This window comes from Mustela nigripes, chromosome 10 (genome assembly GCF_022355385.1).
Source record: "Mustela nigripes isolate SB6536 chromosome 10, MUSNIG.SB6536, whole genome shotgun sequence".
Lineage (NCBI taxonomy): Eukaryota > Metazoa > Chordata > Mammalia > Carnivora > Mustelidae > Mustela > Mustela nigripes.
The window spans coordinates 52,594,497-52,617,889 of NC_081566.1; the positions used below are offsets into that span (position 1 = coordinate 52,594,497).

The window sequence follows — 23,393 nt, forward strand, 5'->3', positions numbered from 1 at the left end:
AACTTAATTTTATTTTTTTCAGTGTTCCAAAATTCATTGTTTTGATTAGTTTTATGATATCATTTATTCTGTTTGCTTAGAGATTATTTCATTCTTCTTTTCTTATTTCCTGAAGTGGAAATTCAGATTATTGATTTGAGACTTTAATCTTTCTTAAGCTAGTACCAAATAGTATAAAATTCCCTTGTATCACTGTAGAAATTGTCTTTGTTTTTTAAACTTTTTTTTTAAGAAATCGTCTTTGTTAATGATTTTTCTACTACCCAGCTTTCTAATAAGACATACCATTCTTTTACTAACACACTATAGGTCCTCTGAAGTTTTTCAAATCTTTATTTTGGCATACTTTATATTTGGCTTTTATTTAATGTAAGAGCAGTTTTTAATATATGCTGAAAGTTATAAAACCAATATATTTTGCCTTGAACTTAGTATCTTCATTCTTTAACTTAATTTATTTTTCTTTAACTAGATTGTGAGCTTACATTCCTAGCGAGTACATTTACAATTATTTACAAGGGAATATGTAATTATTAAAAATTAATACAATCACTGAATTGATTCTTTAAAGTAAATTTGTCCTTTATATATTGTTATATGTTAGTATTATCAGAACAAGTAAAAAGCTCCAGCTGATACCACACTTAAATACAAAGCTGCTTTTTCTGGCTTGAGGTAGGCTATGCTATACAGCCCCAGGTCAGTTAGAATCTGTGTTCATGTAGGTCAAACTTCAATATTTGTAATAATGTTTTAAAAAGTATAAAATTATAAAAACCCATTGTATTGTTAAGAGAGAAGTTTGGAATAAAAAATTTTAAAGTGGGGCTATCACAATTTCCATTTGGATCTATGTGTAAGTGACCTTTGTTATCCTATCTTATATGGAACTTAGGAGGGAAACCATTCTTATTTAATAAATTTTATTAATATTAATTCACCAATAATACCAAGACACATGCTCAGTTCACTTCCTAGTTTACTTGGAATCACCTCCCTCTCAATATTTTTCACAACTTTAAAATTAAAAATAAAATGAGCCTTTCTTATATGCAAAGGACCACCTACATACATAGCCTTATATTTCTTTTTTTTTTTTTTAAGATTTTATTTATTTATTTGACAGAGAGAGAGAATGCAAGTAGGCAGAGAGACAGGCAGGGGTGGTGGGGGGAAGCAGGCTCCCCATTGAGCAGAGAGCCCAATGTGGGGCTCCTTTCCAGGACCCTGAGATCTTGACCTTAACTGAAGGCAGAGGCTTAACCCACTGAGCCACCAGGTACCCAATAGCCTTATATTCCATATTCAAAGTTGCACAGGATCATTTCTAAAGCAGCTGTCTCTTAGAAAAGCAAACACACAAACTTAAGACTTCTTGACAAATACAGACCTCGATTTCACTTGTAGAACATCTCCCAAATTAGTTTCTAAAAGCAAGCAATTCTTTACTTTCAATACTGAAAACTCACCTTATCACAAAGGAAGCCACTGTTCCTGGTGCCCACTTTATCACAATCACAGGGTTTGCAAACATCCATGGCAGAAGGATCTGCTCCAACTTGTCGGAAAAAGTAATCCTTACATAACTCACAGTTCCTTCCTGCATCAGAGAAAGGTTATGCATTATGACTTCCAATTCATTAAAATCAGCCACATAATTCAAAATTAAAGACTGTATTCCTATGAGGGAATTCTATAATTTTCGGGACGTCCATTTTAATGCACCTTTCATCTCTACCTGCCAATTTAGTGATCCAGAGCATATGAAACAATGAACCTGTTACAAACTGTGCTTTACTTCATTAAACTCCCATCTGTTATATAATACCACACTTCCAAAAAGCTCTTCTTTGTTGGGGTCCACACATTTTGGAAGAGTTTGTTTTTAAACTTAAAACTTTTTTTTTTTTTATATCTAGGACTAGGCACTTAATCTAAATCAAATATGAGAAATGTTTGTGTGTGAGGTAGATGATGGTTATACATTGGAAAGAAGTAGGCATGTAGAATCAGAAATACTTTTCTCAAGAACTAAATCTTTTAAAAAAGGATACTGTTCTAAATATAATTTATTTTTCTATAGTTAACATTATTAAAAGCAAATGTTTCTCTGCTTACAGCCATTATTTTTTATTTCAAATAGCAAACTAGAAATTCCATGTTTAGATATATTAGAAATATGAGATAATTCCCATAGTTTATGGTTTTTTATTTAGAAATTTTTTCTTGCCATTTTATATAAGAAAAAAATCTGAATTAGAAGGGGGTTCTAAAGTAAATGTGAGTAGCATATAAGACCACTGAAAGGGGTGCCTGGGTGGCTCAGTGGGTTAAAGCCTCTGCCTTTGGCTCAGGTCATGATCCCAGGGTCCTGGGATTGAGCCCCGCGTCAGGCTCTCTGCTCAGCAGGGAGCCTGCTTCCCCCTCCCTCTCTCTCTGCCTGCCTCTGCCTACTTGTGATCTCTGTCTGTCAAATAAATAAAAAATCTTAAAAAAAAAAAATCTTAAAAAAAAACACTGAAAGAAGCTAAAATAAAACTCAAGACTACCAATTCCACTTTAAACACTATGTACTGTACTCTGTTCAAATATTACTTAAATTGGCTCAATAGCAGAAAACTACAGAAATAATCAAGTGAAAAACATTCTCATGGATATTGGCTATGGACTAATTAAAAATTAAATGAATTTATAATATTTCTAGAATATTTCTATTTGCATATACTGATGATTCCTGAATTTCTATCTCTAATCTAGAAATTTCTTCATCATTCAATTAATTGAATTAATTACCATGTTACAAACACTGTACTAAGTGCAGAGAAATACAATAGCAAGAAAATATACATTGTATCCCTTTCACAGAGCTTTCTTACAATCTAGTGGGTAAGATGAGTTCTAATTAAATAATTATAGGAATAAATATGCACTTACAAATTGTGATAAGCATAAGATGTCACTCAAATATATAGATGATACTGATTTATTCTGAGGCATCACAGTAAGGTTTTTCTTAAGAGAGGAGTTTCAGAACTGTTTCCAGCTGCCCACAAGATTTTCTCCTATGTCTCTTGGAAACACTGTGAACATTCCCAAAACAAAACTTCCCTATCTCCTATTTGGCTCATCCCCCCACCAACCTCTCCTCTGGTAACCATCAGTTTGTTAGTAGTTAAGAGTCTGCTTCGTTGAAATAAGTCAATCAGAGAAGGACAACTATCATGTGATCTCCCTGATAGGAGGAAGTGGAGATACATCGTGGAGGTTTTAGGGGGTAGGAAAAGAATAAATGAAAGAAGATGGGATCGGGAGGGAGACAAACCATAAGAGACTCTTAATCTCACAAAACAAACTGAGGGTTGCTGGAGGGAGGGTGGCTGGGAGAGGGTGGTGGGGTTATGGACATTGGGGAGGGTATGTGCTATGGTGAGTGCTGTGAAGTGTGTAAACCTGGCGATTCACAGACTTGTATCCCTGGGGCTAATAATACATTATATGTTTATAAAAAAATTTTTAAAAAGTTTTAAAAAAAGAGTCTACTTCTTGGTTTCTCTCTCTTTTTCCCTTTGCACATTTGTTTTGTTTCTTAAATTCCACATGAATGAAATCGTATGGTACAGTTTCGAAACATTTTCTTAAGGTAGCAATAAGATAATTTAAAATGACATGCATTGTATAACACACATGGGTCTCAAAGGCCAAATCAGACTTTGTTATTAGTTATCTATGATTTGCTAGTTACCTGTTGTGTTATGCTCACAATCATCACAGACCCCTCCCCCTCCTCTGTGGTGCTCATATGGAAATGGGTCCACTGAGATATTGTAGTGGCAGCTTCTGGAATGGTTGTTGCATTGACAAGGTTTACAATTGAAAGCTTGAACTTGATCACCTTGGTGGAAAGGCTTATCATTATAAAGAGGCAAGCAGTGATCGCACTGAAACAATAACAGAACAATAAAGAAATACAAAGATTCTTTATGTAACAGACATTTTTGTTATAGAACTAATATCAAAGAGTTAAAAGCCAGCAATTATTGTTTCTGAAAAAATGTTTTATAAATCAGAAATTAGCAAATTATAGGCGTAGTAGTGCAAAATGATAAGTGTCCATCCAAGCTGAAACTATGCAAAATGACCTTAATAACCAATGAGGAAAGTTATGATTGTTCAATAATCTTTAATTTGTCAAAACATTAAAACTTGGTTTCCGGTCTGAGATTCCACAAGTAAGGATTGGAGTCACCACTCTATTCTAACAAGTTAAAAGCTGAGTAGACTGAAAAATCAACAACTCTTTTTGCATCTCTAAAGGGGAAAAACAGGACAAAGAGTCCCCAAGACTTTAAGGAAAGACTGACAGGTAACAGGGAGTCTCAGTGACAGAAGCAGAGACTCAGTAGCAGAAGCTTCCATGGGAACCAATTCCAGGTTGGAGGGGGGGTACTTTCTTGTACTTAACAAATTGCTGGATGTTTAGTAGGAACAAGACTGAGAATCGAAGACTCTAAGGGGACCTGGTTATAATGGGGGATCCCAAATATTTTGGAGATTTACTTCTGGGAGTTTGACCAGGTTCTCACAGTAAATCTTAGTGGAGTATTTTCTCATACTTCTGGCAGAAAGAGGAAAAAGGGAGCCATTTTGAAATAAATCAGGGTTCAATGCACTTCTTAACAATATCTGCCCTCAGGAGAAATTAGTAAACCAGAGCCTAACCTGCTGGGGTATTATCAGAGCCTGATTTAGGGAGGGGAAATACCCAAATCCAGCCCACTCTAGTCATCCTGTTTCACCTCTCAGTGGAAGAGACAGAGAAACAACTGTAAACAATCCAGAAGCACAAGCTCACTAAAAGTCTTAGACCTAATCATAGGACTATAGAGTGCTTCCCCCACGCTTCACTACACCGCCAAAGGCTTGTATACAGAAGTACCTTTTACCAGGCACACCATCTATCAATGAGGAAAAAAAAATCACAAGAAACACTAAAGGCAAAATAAAACAAAACAAAAACAACAACAATAAAAAAAGCACTGCACAATCTGAAAGACTGAGCAAGCATCAGAATTAGAAATATCAGGAATGTTGGAATTATCACACCAGGAACTTAAAACACCTGTGATTAAAATGCCAAGGTTCTAATGGATAAAGTAGACAGCATGGAAGAATAGTGGTTAGGCAATGTAAACAGAGAGATGGAAATTGTAAGGAAAAAAAAAAAAAAGAAATGCTAGACAAAGATCAAACAGAAATGAAGAATGCCTTTGATGAACCTATTAATAGATTGGACTCAGCTGAGGAAAGGATTTCCGAGGAAGATGATACAACAATAGAATCATCAGAAACTGAAAAGCAAAGAGAAAAAAACTGAACAAACAAAACAGACAATGCAAGGACAGTGAGACAACTAGAAAATTCATAACATACAAATAATGGGAACACCAGGAAGAGAAGAAAGAGAGGAACAGAATAAATATTTGAAACAATAATCCCTGAGAATTTCTCCAACTTAATGTCAAACACCAAACCTCAGAGCCAGGAAGCTTATAGAATACCAAACAGGATAAATACTAAAAACAAAAAAACAAAACAATAATATCTATACCCAGGCCTATAATTTTCAAACTATAGAAAATCAAAGATAAAGGAAAAAATGTGAAAGAGTTTTAAAAACACCTAACCTGCGGAAAGAACAATGGTAGGAATTATATCTAACTTCTCAGAAAACATGCAATTAAGAGGAGAGCAGAACAAAATACTTAAGGGTTGAGAGAAAAAAACACCAATCGAGAAATCTGTACCCTCCAAAATTGTCCTTCAAAAGGGAAGAAGAACTAAATATGTTCTAAAAAAAAATTTTGAAATTTGCTGTCAGTAGAACTGTCTTTCAAGAAATGTTAAAAGTTCTTTAGAGAGAAGGAAAATATTATAGGTTAGAAACTTGGATCAATGTTAAGAATGGAAAAGCATCAAAGAGGGAATAAGTGAAGGTAAAACTTTAAAAAATGTTCTTACTGTCAGTTATAAATATGATAGGAAATAAAAATTATAATAGACTAACATTTAGTAGCCTGTGAATTAACATTTGAAACTTTGAGAATTAAATTGTTTTATTTTTTTTGGTAAAAAATTGAGTTGCTTGAATCATGCTTGCTTTCTTATCGTATGACTTTCTATTCTGAGAAAGCAGTCTGTCTGTGCCCTGGTGATATGTCATATTGCTTTGTAAATATGGATGGGCACCCATCATTCCAGTCTTTGTGCTCTCACTGTTAGCATCACCCTATTCCTCATAACCAGAGTCCTCATTTTTTTTTTTTTTTTAGATTTTATTTATTTATTTGACAGAGAGAGATATCACAAGTAGGCAGAGAGTCAGGCATAGAAAGAGAGGGAGGCAGGTTCCCTGCTGAGCAGAAAGCCCAATGCGGGGCTTGATCCCAGGACCCTGCAATCATTACCTGAGCCGAAGGCAGTGGCTTAATCCACTGAGCCACCCGGGTGCCCCCAAGTCCTTGTTCTTAAGTCAGCCTTTGCTGAGTTGCTCTAGCTGTGTATACAAAGTCTTTCAAATGGTGTCACTGACCAACTATTTCTTCTGTGAAGAAAGGAATACTCAATTCCACTTTTTGAATTTGTGTTTCTGAAATGTTACATGGGTTTATTGCTGACAGACTAGGAAGCAGCACAACTACCAACTTCTTTGAATAGATGTTGCACTAATCAATCACCAACATACTTTGAAAGAAGAGTCAAGAATGGTCACTGGTCATGATATGCCTTGTTACCACAGTAATGTGTAGACTGAAGGGCCAGCAGTTAAACCTGTACTTTATACAATTACTTACCATTAATATACCATAATAACTTATGTTTGAACCATGTTGTTGGAGGATGAGTATCATCTAACTATGGTAACTGAAATCCATGTATATTAGAATTGTACAAAGAGTAAATATTTTTAAAGATTTTCTTAAATATGGCCAAATTCCTTCTAGAAAAATTAAATTCATAATCCCACCACCAGGAACATCTGAGAATGTCTATTTTATATTCTGTTCAATTTAAAACTGTGACTATCTCTTCATGATTTTAAGAAAAATATTTATTACTCTTTTAGTATGTATGCTTTTCATTACTAGTAAAGATAATGTTTTCATCTTGTTCTTGGTCAAATATAATCTTTTTGGAGGAAACTTATTTTTTGTATTATTTCTGAATTTAATGGATATATCTTTAAAGTTACAACCTATTTAATGATGTTGACTATTTCAGGTAAATTATCATTTAAAAGAAGAATTATCTACCCCAAAATAACAAGATGGTTTTATACAAAAAATAATAAATATATTACCAATTTTATTAAAGGTCCTGATTTAAATATTTGACCTATTGCATTTATAAATTGTTATTTAGGTTTATTAGTTAATTAGAATTTATTCTTGCATTCATAGAATAAACTCAATGCCATTTATGATAAATAATGGTTAAAATTATTTAGGATTTTTAAATTTCTATTCATAAATTAGACTGTTCTGTGTTTTTATAAAGACATTAAAATAAATAAAACCTTAACATTTTAATGGGGAATCAGTATGTACTTCAACTTATCAAGTTAATTTTAATATCTGAATGATCAGAAAAAGAATTCTTGTTTTGTACCCTAAAACCTACAGTAGTTTGTCAAGTTACATTATATATAAAAATTATATATAAAATTATATATAAAATATGATTGATGCAAGAGAAATTTTAAAATAATAGGAGCACCTGGTTGACTCAGTCAGTTAAATATCCAACACTTGATATTGGTTCAGGTCATGATTTCAGGGTCGTGAGATCAAGCCCTGTGTTGGGGCTCCATGATCAGTGCAGTCTGCTTGAGATTCTCTGCTTCCTCTGCCCTCCCCACACTCACACTCACTGTCTCTAAAATAAATAAATAAAATCTTTAAAAAATAATATATACATATATAACAGAATTCATGAATTATTTTTCTCACCCCTTGATTTTTTTGGTAAGATACTTAATGAATGCTGAAAGTGTCCAATTTTTCTCAGACTTAATTTAAATTATGAATTAGGAGAATCCAACCATGTAACATCTCAAAAAGTCTCCCTATCTATTCATAATAATGATCCTTTGCAATTTGTTTTAAGACAGTTAAAAACTATTTTTATATTTTTGACAAAAAAGGTTATTTCCTTTTACTATTTTCTGCAATAAATGCTTAATATTTCAGAACACTTTGACACATTCCATAATCATTATTGGGACAAACTGCAGTCAAAAGCATTTTTGCCAGTTTTTATCTCCCTCTACTAATTCATAGTTGAACAATTTCTTCCCTTAATATTTTTAAACTTAGAAAGAAAAAAAAAGTAACAATTTAATCGTCCAATATGTTACTATTGTATGGTATTCTGAAATTTTTAGCAGGAAAGCACATAGTTTTTCTACTTAACTGAAGAAAAGGAAGACAAAAGACAGAGAAGAAATGAGAACAGAAACATAATGGTTCTCCCATCATGTAGTGCTGCGTTGCAATAATTGGTAATGAATGCACTCTTCCATTTTGGTCAATTTTTAAAAATCAATATCATATTCTTTTTGAAGTGAGGAAGATTCTCTCTCTGTAAAACCATTTCTCATCTTTTGGACTGGAATAACTTCTCCCTTTCTCTTCTTCTACAGCACTCAATACCCTGACCACACTCCTATTATTTTGAACCAAAATTATTGGTTTACTAGCATGTACCATCCAGGAATTGAAAGCTATTGGCTTTTATACTCCCTGTGTCATCCACACAGAAGAAGCTTAATAGACAATTGCTAAGCTGTTAACTAAAAATTCACATGGGACTATATAACATTAATATCCAAAGTAGTCATTCTTAAGGTAATGTAGAGAGGGGAACAATAGAAACAATTAATAAATAGGATAAGGTTATGTAAAGACTTCAGGATTAGCATTTATCAGATGATTTGCAATAAACAACTTAAAAATATAAAAGTCATTTTGTAAAAGAAAGATACAGAGCAGTCAGAAACAGAATACTGTCAATTATGGCTCTTTGTTCCCAAAAAATTAAAGGTGGAGGAATCGACCTCTTTAAGTTTTCTTTCACCAACATTTGCAAATCAAATTATATAGAATCCAATGTTAGATATCAGGTATAAGCTTGAAGTCAGACATTTTAATTCAATTACTGGTGCTGCCACTAACTGTAAAAGGTAACATGAAATACAGACTGCCTATGTGTTATGTCCTCTATGAAGCATTTAACATGGGTTATTTCACTGAATCCTTTAGATTTTGAGTAACACAAATATCTCACATCTGATTTCCATTTGTTGATTCACTAGCCCTGTGCTCTCACATAATTAAGTCTATTCTTCAAGGCTTATTTTTCTCATTTATAACATGGAGGTAATCACACCTGCCTCATAGCGTTGTTGTAAAGACCAAGTGCTTAGCAGACTGTCACATAGTAAGCTTTCAGTCAACAGAGCCTACTACTTTATTAGATTAACGACTGGGGGTTAAAGAGATAAAGTAACATGAAAAATATTATTGGACAGGAAGCCCTTGAATCTACCTTACCTCTGTGAATCTCAGTTTCTTCATCTCTAGAAGGAAGACAACTCAACTCAATATCTTAATTGTTGTTGACTCAAAATAATCTGAGGATAAGTAGTAATATTTAAATAATGTCCAATCACAAAGCCTGGCACATATTACATATTCAAAATCTGGAAGTTACAAGATGAAGGAGGAGGTAAGAGGAGGAAGATAAGGTTAAAAATCCAGCATTGGTGTTGATCTGAAGTTGGAGTGATACCAGCAGTATATAAGACTGTTCCTATGCAATATATTAAACTAAAACCTTTAACAGGAGATTCTGTGATCATAAATGTTCTAGTGCATGGTCTTACTTAGAAGATGTAGCCTACAGAAAGGAACAATGAGCAATTAATGACCAAAATTCACTTCTGGTTAATTTTATCACCTGTACATTACAGAGGAGGACTTATCTACACTTATTTCCTAGCAGCCATCAGATATCATTACATACAACCATCACTTCTAGTAGACTTAACTGTTGGGGAGATATTTTCTAACTGATAAATGGAAGAATAGATGAAAATTCACTTTCTGAGTTCCTGGCTTTGGAAGAGAGAAATGAGCTCATTAAGTTCTCTTCCCCAAATCAATTAGCCATGCAATTAATCTCATTTCCATTTTTTTTTTAAACTCTATCCCCTTGCAAAACTTTGGCCAAATGCAAAATTTTGCTACAAAACAATGCCAGAGCGTATTTTTTCCCTACTTCTTTGAGAGTCTTCTTACAGACAACTTCCCTTACCCCATGGTGGTGCTCTTATTATTCAAGTTATGCTTTCCTGAATAAAAGGTGGTGGAAGCGATGATATGGAATCTGTGGTTCTGTCCTACTGATTATAGATGCAGTTTGTCTTACAAAGCAACTGCCGGCTGTTTGAGTTTGGGATGTTGCCTACATGAGTTAATGGAGGAAATCCAGCAAAAGCCTGTGCCTCTGATATTTTTATGAAGACAATATTTCTGTTTTTTCTTATTGTGATCTAAAAAATAAATCTCATTTAAGATTTTGTCTTTACGGTTAACCTCAAAGTAATTATCAAAAAGGCTTGTAAATAAGATCACACTAATTACGAGAGCAATGCTTCAAAGATATAGTCCTGGCTTTTTTTTTTTTTGGATGGTAGTCCTGGCTTTTTTAACATTTAAAATCAAAGAGGAATTTGCTACTGACCTAATGGAGTGGCTTGAGTACAAGTCACTGTTACTGAAAATGGCTCACCTCCCTTCTGTGGACAATAAAAGACTTGCAGAAATATTGACAACACTTTATCTCCTTAAAGAAAACAGCTGGGCTATCATTTACAGCTCTCAAATTGAACTTTAATATATATATATATATTTATATTATCATACTAGGGTGGCAAAAGTTTGCAGAAAAAGCCAGTGCAGACCCAAGTCCTAAGATGGTAATTTATACCTGGTCATTTATTCCTGCCAGGATGCTCCATTCAACTCCACGATTCCAGTGAGAATTCAGAGAAGTACATTTTTAAAACTATTTGAGAAAGACTTTTTTTTTAATTGTGAAGAAAAAGATATAGTGCCCCAAAGACAATGGTTTGAAAACGTCATGTATCTTCAAAGAAATATAATGAGTAATTATTTTACTCTGTTTCACTTTTAAATTTTGAATTGACATTGATACTTACAAGACATGGAAATTCATAGCAAGAGGGAGGTAACATATAGAGACATATCCTTTGGAGGTCTCCTCAAGATATATTAGGTTTTGTAGAGCTTTTGTCTCCAGATAACATAAAATATTTTGAAAAAATAGTGTTAAGTGTAAAGACATCACCGTGTCCAAATTGGCATGAAATATAAGCAAAAGTCTATTATTCAATTTTTTTGGTCCACATAGGCTATTTTCCTACATACTTGGAGTTTTCTATGATATAGTACTTAATATAAATAAAAATCTGAAACAAAAATTTATAAATATAAATGTAGAAAAGTACTCAAAATACAGTTTAAATTTAAAAACCAAGTTAAAGATAACATGTAAAGTATAATTCTGCCTTCTAGAGAAGTAGATTTATCTGTGGATATGAGTATAAAGCTACAATGTTAAGAAGGTAAATACAGATGATACAGATTTATAATAACAATAATAAAAGAGCTGTAAGGATATAAACTTAGAGCATTTGCCAAAGTTATCTATGAGTGGTGAAGTTATAGGTGACTTCTACTTTTTATAAGTTTATTTTTCCACAGAATGCATTTATTACTAATGCATTAAAAATGGAGGGCAAATAAAATGCAACTGCATGGATAGTTACAAGAAAATTATACATAATTTGCATGTAACACTTCACAAAGGAAAGCTAAGAAAATTAAAATGTTCCAGTTTTAAATTATACACAGATCAGCAAGATACTACAGAGAAAATGATTATCTTTTCAAGTATAATGTAGGCTGAGTTTATGAATTACCAGCAAACAGTATGAATTTTTTACAGTTTTAATGTTTCCAAACAACATGATTAATAAGGATTTTGAGAGATGACAGTTGAAATTTCTGTAGTAAAATTTGATTAAAAAGATACAGAACTAAATGACACACTGACCCACTGGCCTTTGATCTTAGGAAAAATGCTGTTACTATCATTTTATGTGGTTTACAAAGACAGATAAAAGACAAGCAATATGGTGTAGTCTATTCTTTGATTATAAAATTTCATGAAACTTAAATTCTTGGTTTCATAATAGTATTTCTTCACAATTCCTTCCAGATAACCCAGAGAACCATGACATAGTAGAGTAATGTTTGAGTAAATTATGAGCATTTTGAGTAAATTTTTGAAATCTTCCCATTTTTTTCTATCTTTATCAATGACTTGAACTAGAGCATATCATGCTTAGTGAAATAAGTCAAGCAGAGAAAGACAACTATCATATGATCTCCCTGATATGAGGAAGTGGCGATGCAACATGGGGGCTTAAATGGGTACGAGAAGAATCAATGAAAGAAGATGGGATTGGGAGGGAGACAAACCATAAGTGACTCTTAATCTCACAAAACAAACTGAGGGTTGCTGGGGGGAGGGGGCTTGGGGGAAGGGGGGGTGGGGTTATGGACATTGGGGAGGGTATGTGCTTTGGTGAGTGCTGCGAAGTGTGTAAACCTGGTGATTCACAGACCTGTACCCCTGGGGATAAAAATATATGTTTATAAAAAATAAAAATTATATAAAGCAAAAAAAAAAAAATTTCAGGGACGCAAAAGACAACTATGAGCACTGCCTGATTTTATTAAACATTTAGAGAAAATAACATATAGTCTATACTTTTTAAATCACTGCAATTATCATGGGCTATTTTAATAGTCCATTTACTTACCCATTATCCTTATTTGACTCAAAGCTTCTTCAATCAGAAACCAGATTTTATTGATGAAATCAACCACAGCATAATGCTAAATGTTATAATTGCTCAATAAACGTTTATTGAGTAAGGGAATGAAGAAATGAATGTATAAAGGAGTGAATAAATGAATGGATGATGCAAAAAGAGCTCATTTCTATTAGTGAATTCATTTTCTTCATTCCTGGTTCTAGCAACAAAAACAAAATGAGAGAAAATTCTTTCCTTTGCTACCCTCATTAGTAAAATACACACAGACGTCTTTATCTAGGCAATGTTTCCCATGCAATAAGAAAAGCTAATATGTTATGGTGTCAGTCTTAAGTGATTCATATTAACCAGCTGATAAATCTTTCTGATAACCTATGAAGTAAGCATTGCTATTACCTTCATTTTATAGATAGGAAAACTGAGGAATAGGAAAAAAAAAAACCAATAATGTTCTAAAGTCACCTACTGGAATGATGATTAGTATAAACTAGAATGTGAAAATTTATAAGGACAACAATGCTTGTTGCATTTTATTCATTTCAATATTGCTAGTGCCTAGACCCTCACACATAGTAGGTACTCAATTTACATATATATATGAAAAATATATATTATATAAAAATATATACATATATATGTGTATATATGCATATATAACATTCTCTTTGTTCTTAGAACCCTCACTCGTAACCACCATGTTATGCTGGTTGCAGGGATAGAAAATTATCTCAGGGAGAGAGGTGTTGAGTGAATCCTACTAAAGCTATTCACACTTACCTCCTGCTCAGAGCCTAAACTAGATGACAGAATCCTTGAAACCCAAGGTTGGAGACACTCCCTCCCCATCCCCCCCAGCTGGAAAATTCAGAGGAATGTACGTAGCCCCTGCCTGTGTGGGAAGGGGAGGAAGGCAATCTGTTCCAAAGTGAAAAATTATAAAATGCTCACTTTTTAGAAGTCAGTATGGTACTACTTACTGAGCTAAAAGAGGTAATTTGTTCAACTATTCCCAAATGGTGCAAATGAATTAGAGATCTTCTGAAAGTCTGTAAATTGCTCCTTTCTCATCAGATCAGTATGTTGGAAATTTTAAGAGCCTAAATCTCTAATAATAATAATTGTCCTCTGACTCTATTCACAGCTTCCTCTTTCCGTTGGACGTAGCAGTTCAATTGTAATTCAAATGATGTAGTTTCAGGATAATTTCTTTTGTCTACTAGATATAGTAATCATCTTTATAAACATAAAAACTTCAGTGTACTCTTACAACTACATTTTCCTATAAAAGTTTCCCTATGCAGCTCTAGTGCTCCAATCACAAAGGTATGATTAGACAAACTTGCTAATTTCTTATCAGTGATAGACTGGGCAGAGTGTCGGGGGGTGGCAAAAACAGATGAAATTTCCAACTGCATAGACAATCTAGACAGAAAGTAACTCAGTACTTTGCACATGATAGGGGATAAATATATTTAAAGAATGCATGAATGAATGATCCCATCAATTGTTCATGTTTATGACATGTTACAGGACTGTATCTTAATGTTTCTAGTATTTATTTGTGAAGAGTAACATTAAAGGTATAAAGATAAATGCAATATTTTCCAGCAGATTTTTACCTATAAGATTATTATGCAATCTTAATTAACAAACTCCAAACAATTATTATGCCTTGCCATTGAGAAGACAGAAATCTTCATGTATTTATCCTTCAACTATTTTCTCAGTAATTATCTTTCCCTTGGTTAGAAATTCTCATATAATTAAAGTGCCCACAGAAAATATGTACTTAGCTGCTCTCTTGGTGCTGAAATGAATAGCATGAATTAAATACTAATACTATTGGACAATACTGATCAGACACTGTGGTAATGCCGTGATCATTAGCACTTAACATACAGAGCCTGACAATTCAACCATTAATACATGTTGGCTACTTTTAGAAAGTTTCTAATTTATGCAATGCCTTCTCTGTGCCTCTGAAGGCAAAGTCCAATGGAGGATTAAAACATCATCCAATAAAACAAATCTGATAACATGGGAAACAAAATCAACATTTGTGAAAAGAGAAAGTGTAGGGGTTGCCTGGGTGGCTCATTCAGTTAAGCATCTGTCTTCAGCTCAGGTCATGATCTTGGCTCCCCCCCACCTTCTGTGATCTTCAACCCCCCCACCCCGCTCTTAAATAAATAAATAAATATATCAAATCTTTAAAAAAAAAGAAAAGAAAACTGTAAGCAGAATCATTTGGACAACTGTTTCAGTTCTACACGTGGTCTATATATAAATATAACTGATGGGGTCCTGGAAGACTCAGTCATTTAGGTGTCTGACTCTTGGTTTCAGCTCAGGTCATGATCTCAAAGCTGTGAGATCACCCCAGATGAGACTCTATTCTGAGTGCAGAGTCCTCCCTCTCCAACCGTCTTTGCCTTTCTCCCTGTTTGTGCTCCCCCCCTTGCTCTCACTCTACAATAAATAAAATCTTTAAAAATACGTATAACTGAAAAAAAAAAATACGTATAACTGACAGCCAATAAACTTGTAAGGAGGGAACTTCTGACTGTGAAAGCAGACCATCTAACAACATGTAGCTGTTGAATGAGACAGATCTATTTGCATGACAAGCATGAAAGGAGTCTTATTAATTCTGAATACTGGTCATTGTTTAATGTGTGATTCTCCCTTGGTCTGCCGGCCTTTCTTTATTGTCCCTTTAATTGTAGGACTTGTCAGGGCACTAAATAGAAAAGACACACATGAGATACTTTTCTCCCAAGAGTCCAGGAGGAGGACCTTATGTTTTTTCCAGTTTGTAGGAGTGGCCAAGCCAAGGCAATATCACTGTAAGGAAACCGTAATGAATTACCCCTACCGATATGCCAGAAAATCTGTCCTGGAGTAGAGAACACATTTGTATAGGGGAACCTGCACTATTTTATAAAGGATGCCAATGAAAAGAAAATGGAGTCATCATATTAAGATATTCTTTACATGTACTTCGTCAAAATACGGATTCATGTTTGAAGAAATAAAATACATTATTTTTTAAAGATTTTATTTATTGATCTTAGAAAGAGAAAGACAGCAGATGTGCAAGCAGGGAGGGAGAAAAGGGGAAGATGAGGGAGAAGAATCTGAGCAGACTCCTCACTCAACAGGGAGCCCAGGGCAGACCCCAATCTCAGGACCCGGAGGTCACGACCTGAAAGAAACCAAGAGTCAAGATGCTTAACCAACTGGCCTACCCAGGACCCCACCATTATGTCTTTCAGTTTTTAGGGTTTCTCTACACTCAGTGAGTGGATACAAAAATGCATCTGAGTTACTATTTGGATAGAAAACCATTTTATATTGGAAATTTTATCTAATATTATTTTTGAATACCAGATTAGTAAATTTAAAAAATCCTTTCATTAGTATAGCTACATTAACATTTTTCTTTTAAGATTTAAAATGTCGATGATGTTTATATTACCTATTAATTATGAGTTGTTGGTCTGAATAATTTGTTTGCACTAAAGTCATCTCCATTCATTATAGTAATTAGTGTCTGCCAGGAAATCTTTTCAGACTTTCAAAAATGAAAGTCCTTCAATATTTTCAAATACTTGCATCTGTAATCAAGATGTTATGGCTGTACCGTAGCATAATGTTCTACACATGGAAGGCATTTCATAAATATTTGTTGAATGAAGCTAGCAAATGATCAATCTTCACATTAGAACTATAAAAGTACACAGTAATCATGAATTTTGAAATAGTCATTCCATGCCAAAGAGAGTCACCTCCACTTTGATTTTAGCAGTAGCAAGAATACTTAGCATAGACAATATGTTCCTGATAGATTAATAAATCATACTATAGTATTTTAGGAAAATTATGTTAAAATATTTAGGACTGTAAAATTTATAAATAATAAAAAAGCAAACAACTGTGTTCTTCTATTCACCACCTGACTTAAAAAACAAAACACCACAATATTCATTCCACTCCACCAGTAACACCTGAATGTAGTAATAAGCATTCACATTCTTTTCTTCATATTTACCCTTTATATTTATGTATGTATTACTTAGTAACAGTTTTGTTTTGTGTGTTTTTAAATTTTACATAATGATATACTGTATATATTATTCTACAAGCTTTTTGTATTCAATTGTTTAAGAGTCTAGTCATGTTGCTGTAATAGCTATATGCATTCAGCCCCACTGCTATACGGATCCCTTTAAATATTTGCAAATTGTTTTCCCATAGTGATGGCACCTTCCCATCAGTGGTAGATGCGTTGTCAGTAATCTACATTCTTGTCAGCAACCGAAATTTTCAGATATTTTTTGAATCTTTACCAACCTCATGAGAATAAAATGTTATCTCATGGTTATGATTACTTTACTGATAAACAGTAAAATTGAAGATGTTTTCATATGTATATTGATTTTTTGAGCTGTCATTTCTAGCATCTTCCGCAAATTAGCTGGTTCAATTTTCTTGGTCTGCTTTTCAGTTAGTCTGATTTAAAAGGTCCCTTTGTTATATGTGTTGTGTTGCATTGTATTGCTAATATAATATGCTAATCTGTAACTTTTCTTTTTTTTTTTTTTTAAATGGTAGCTTTTGATGAAGTTTCTAATTACAATGTAGCCACATTTATTAGTTTCTTCTCTTATAGTTATGCTTCTTGTATTCAGGAGTTGTAAAGACATTCTATATTTTCTGTGGAGAATGATTTTTAAATTAAATTAAATTTCCCATATGTTATTTTGGCATATTATTTTCACATTTCTCTCCTATATCTATCTGCCTTACTGAATTCTCCTTAGTATTTAATAATTTGTGGATTTTTTTTGCATTTTCTGGCCAACTTATCTTCAGTTCAGTTCTTTCTAATTTTTAAGAGTTTATTTCTTTTTCTTATCATATTGAGCTGGCTAGATCTTCCAATAAAATACAGAATAATAGACATCTTTGTCTTATTCCTGATTTTGAAGGGAATGCTTCAATGGATTTACCATTATGTACACTGTTAATACTAGAAAACTACAGATGGTCTTTATCAGGTTAAGAGGCTCTTCTTCAACTGAGAGTGTCCTAAAAACACTTGTCTAGATGGTTGTTAAGTTTCATTTTTTTTAATATTATGAAATGTTTTGATGTTTTTTTTATTTTATTTTTTAGTGTTCCAAGATTCATTGTTTATGTACCACACCCTGTGCTCCGTAATTAGATGGGTGTTAAGTTTTATCAACTGCTTTTTTCCAATTCTGTTGAAATGATCATGTTTCTCCTTTCTTGAGTTAATGAGGTGAATTATATTGATAATTCTATTAATATTAAATTTTACTTGCATTCCTAAGAGAAACCCAATTTGGCTACTATATATTATTGTTTTTATGAAAAGCTAGATTTGGTTCATCATTTTAAAATCTTTGGCTTTGTTTACATGGGAGAATGATCTTAAATTTTCTTTTTTGTACACTCCTTGTTTGATTTGGCATCCTGGCCTCCACAATTCATTCTACTGACACAGTTCAAAACAAAGCACTATGCCTTCAGATAAAACCCCAACACACTATATATTTAACTTGCTTATTTTACTTCTTTGGCCTCCCCTACCCCCCAACAACAACTCCTAGGAGAATGTGAACTCTTTAAGAAGAGGAATAATTGTGTTTTGCCCAGAGATGTAAACCTACTGCTCAGCAAATGAGTACTCAATAAAATGTTGTTGGATTAATAAAAGGCTTGTAAGTTTAGTTGGGATTTTTCCCATCTATTTTTTACTTTTCTTGACTCATTTGGATAATAGTGAAATGACTATATATATTAATTTACTTAGAACTATTTACTTATTGCATACAATGTGTCATGACTATAAATTCTATATAATTTTTTGAGACTACTATTATTGATTAGTATATGATCAATGTTCATAAATTTTCCATGTGATCTTGACATGAATGTGCATTTTTTCATTGTTGGATACCAGAATCTATTACATAAGGCTTCAAAGTACTTCAATTCTCAATTATTAAGGATTTTAATTTTTTAACTGCCTGTTTGATTAATTACCAAATGGGAAATATGAAAGTCTCCTACATTGATGTTGGATTTGTCAATTTCTCCTTCTAGTTCTGTCAAATTTTGCTATATACTTTTGAATTTATGTATTATCAAATGTATATAATTTTTCAAATGTATCAAATGTACGTAATTATCAAATGTATGTAATTTTTACATTATGTAATTTACCATTATGCAATAAAACACCTTATCTCTAATAAATTTTTTGCTAAAAATTTATTTTATCTAATACTGTATAGCTTAAACAGCTTTTAAATTTTTAAGCTTCATGTGTGCTTGCGTTTTAGGTATATGTCTCACCACCTCAACATCAGGGCCATGTTGAACCCTATTGGAACCTGAGGCCAAATAAAATTATGTACCCCTATATCCATTTATAAAATATCCTCCTGTATTGTGGAGAAAGTTAATAAACACTATATAATCAAAAAGTATAGCTATATATAACTCATCATCTTGACCAATCTGTTTCCAAACCACGGCCAACCTTCATATGAGGCAGACACAGGAGAGCCTTATAAAACTGCTAGGCAGGAGTTGTGGCTGACTGGAAACTGTTCTCATTGCTAAGTAACAAAGAATTATAAAACAACAATTTACTTTTATTTAAATGTTTACACATTTTTCCTCCTAGATTTTAGTATTATTTTGTCTTTTTTAAGTATTATATTAAGATACTCTTTATCTTGATTAGTAAGTTCTTTGGTGCCTTCTTAAAATTTGTGCCTAAGGTACTGTCTCACATTAATGCAGGCTTTGCTCAGACAACAGTACATATTATATTTTTGTGGGTATGACAGCACTTAATTTTAATGGACAAGTTTAACACATTTATATTTGTTATGACTGTTGAGATATTTGGGCTTTATATTTTCTTTTTTTCTGTCAGTCTGGTTTATTTGTTTATTTATTTATTTATGCATTATGTTAGTCATCATAGAGTATGACTTTCTATTTCCTATATATTTTACACTCTTATTTCCCACTTTTTTTTTTGTCTTATTTTAAGAAAGATGTTTCTTCCTTATTTTCCATATTTTGGGGAAGTTACAAACTATATTTCTTCTCTTTTGCTGTGTTATTCTTAAGTAAAAATGTCGCTTAAGATAAAATTTGAAAATATTCCACAGTCTTCAAGAATAACTTAAGGAATTCTGGGGCACCTGGGTGGCTCAGTCAGTTAAGCAGCCACTTCCTGATTTCAGCTCAGGTCACTATCTCAGGGTCCTACGATCGAGCCCAACCTCGTGCTCTGCATCAGGCTCCATTCCTAGCAGGGAGTCTTCTTAAGGATTTTCTCTCACCCTCTCCGTCTGCTTCTACCCTTCCTTCCACTTGTACTCTCTCTCTCTCTCTCTCTAAAATAGATCAATAAATCTTAAAAAAAAAAAAAGACTAATTCAAAAAAACCTTTGATTTGGTCTATTTAAATGTAACCATTACTGTTTGTCTTAGTGCTACTTTTTCAATAGACTATAATTTTTAAAGCATTTTCAAGTTGAAAGAAAAATTGAGAGACCAATACAGAGTTCCCATATACCTCCTGTCCCTATCTATTTACAGAACCCCCAACTTTCAACATCTGGCATCAGAGTAGAATATTGTTATAAACTGATAAACCTAAATTAACACATTATTATTATTAACCAAAGTGACAGTTACATTAGGGTTTATGATATGTATGTGGGTCTATTTCTATTCCATTCCACTAATCTATTTGTTTATTTTTGCCAAGACCATATTATTTTAATCACTGTAACTTTTATCTTGAGGTCAGGTAATGTCAGGAGTCCGACTTTGTTTTTGTCTTTCAATATTGTCTCGGCTATTTTGTGTCTTGTATCCCTCACACAAACTTAAGAAATAGCCCATCTCTAAAGTCACGGGAAATGAAAGCAAAAATTAACTATTGGAACTTCACCAAAATAAAAAGCCTTCTGCACAACAAGGGAAACAATCAACAAAACTAAAAGGTAACCCACAGAATGGGAGAAGATATTTGCAAATGACACTATAGATAAAGGGCTCATATCCAAGATCTATACAGAACATCTCAAACTCAATACCAAGAAAAACAAATAATCCAGTCAAGAAATGGGCAGAAGACATAACAAAAACTTCTCCAAAGAAGATATACAAATGGCAAACAGATACATGAAAAAATGTTCCATGTCACTAGCCATCAGGGAAATACAAATCAAAACCACAATGAGATCCCACCCTATACCAGTTAGAATGGAAAAAAAAATTAATAAGATGGGGAAAAACAAAGGTTGGCAAGGATGTGGAGAAAGGGGAATCCTCTTATACTGTTGGTGAGAATTCAAGCTGGTACAGCCACTCTGGAAAACAGTGATAAGGAGGTTCCTTAAGACATTAAAAATAGAGCTACCCTACAACCCAGCAATTTCACTACTGTGAATTTATTCCAAAGATACAGATGTAGTGAAAAGAAGGACCACATGCACCCCAATGTTCATAGCAGCAATGTCCACAAGAGCCAAACTGAGGAAGGAGCTGAGATGTCCTTCAACCAATTAATGTAAAAAGAAGATGTGGTCCATTTATACCATGGAATATTACGCGGCCATCAGAAAGATGAATTCCTACCATTTTCATCACCATGGAGGGAACTGGAGGGAATTATGCTAAGTGAAATAAGTCAGGCAGAAAAAGACAATTGCCATATGGTTTCACTCATATGTGGAACATAAGGAATAGTGCAGAGGACCATTGGGGCAGGAAGGGAAAACTGAATGGGAAGAAATAAGAGAGGGAGACAAACCATGAGAGACTCTGGACTTCAGGAAACAAACTGAGGGTTACAGAAGGGAGGGGGTGGAGAGATGGGGTTGTAGCCAGGTGATAGGTTTTAAGGAGGGCACGTGACTCGATGAGCACTGGGTGTTACATGCAACTAATAAATCATTGAACACTTCATCAAAAACTAATGATGTACTATATGTCAGATAATTGAACTTAATTTTAAAAAAAGAAGTAATGTGTTGATATCCACAAAATAACTTTTTTTTTAAAGATTTTATTTATTTTGACAGACGGAAATCACAGGTAGGCAGAGAGGCAGGCAGAGAGAGAGGAAAGGAAGCAGGCTCCCTGCTGAACAGAGAGCCCGATGCGGGGCTTGATCCCAGGACCCCGGGATCATGACCTGAGCCGAAGGCAGAAGCTTTAACCCACTCAGCCACCCAGGTGCCCCATCCACAAAATAACTTTTTGAATTTGATCAGGATTACACTGAAGCTATAGATAAAGGTGGGAAGACCAGACATCTTGACAATATTGAGTCTTCCTGTCTATGAACATGGAATAACTAGTACAAAGATTAAAAATAATAATATCACCGTGTGCCAGATAGGAAATGGAATTTGGGGCCTTGACTCACTAAGCGTACATCTAATAGAGATTCTATGATATGAACTATCTGAAGGCTAGTTACATAAAAAATTAATTCATTAGGATTTACAAGATTAGAGTACAAAGTGAAATTCATTTAGAGTAACATCTTTCTGTGAGCAAATAAAAAACATTACTGGGAAAGCTTGATGTATAATGAAAATATGACTTAAGTTAGTCATGATGACTCATACTTTTGGACTTTAGTGCTCTAAAAGAACACACTTTCTAAAATAACAGGAAATATTCATTTACATAATAAGCATTGTAGAGTGTGATGTTGGCACCATTCAAATTATTGAATGGTAGGAAGGCCTTTTATATAAAATGTTTTAAGCTGGATCTGCTATTTATGATACTAACAAAAATGCATACTGATAGCTTGATTGTAGTTAATTCATAAAAGCCATGATTAATGCTATAAAAGGGTCACAAATCAGAGCCAAAGAATAAGAGAAGTATTCATGGTTACTAATAAATTGCTCTGTGAACACTTGGCCACCCTTGCAGGTAATGATGTCACAAAATGATGAAAGAATAGTTAAGTAGCCAACAAAGTACCAGTGCTTGGCGGAGGCACTGATGATTGCATCACTCTTAGCCAAGGGTCCCTGAAAGATGAACATAACTATTTAAAGAAAATGAAAAATCATAAAGATGCAAGTTTCAACTGATAACACACTCCTCAAAGCTAAATTCTACCTACACTTGAATTCTTAGCCCAGGTAAAGAGAAGAGGAGGAGTAATGGATATACTCTAAGTAACCGTGTTAGATGACATAAATTTTACATACCTAAGATTCCAATCCCTAAGTTGCATTCTGTATCTAAGACCTGAAGCATACTTTTTTATAGTTATAATGGAATTCTTGAGCAGGTAAACCAGAGATACACTATTGAAATAAAGCTAATA

At 33.5% G+C, this 23,393-nt stretch overlaps 1 protein-coding gene across 1 annotated transcript in view; it reads right to left on the reverse strand.

Moving 5' to 3' along the window:
* Positions 1-23,393, reverse strand: part of USH2A (usherin) — a 673,955-nt gene that overhangs the window by 574,588 nt on the left and 75,974 nt on the right. The window contains exons 9-10 of the mRNA XM_059413329.1: positions 3,743-3,938; positions 1,470-1,600 (exon numbers count right to left, since the gene is read on the reverse strand). Of these exons, the coding sequence (XP_059269312.1) occupies positions 1,470-1,600; positions 3,743-3,938 (327 nt within the window). The remainder of the gene's footprint in view (positions 1-1,469; positions 1,601-3,742; positions 3,939-23,393) is intronic.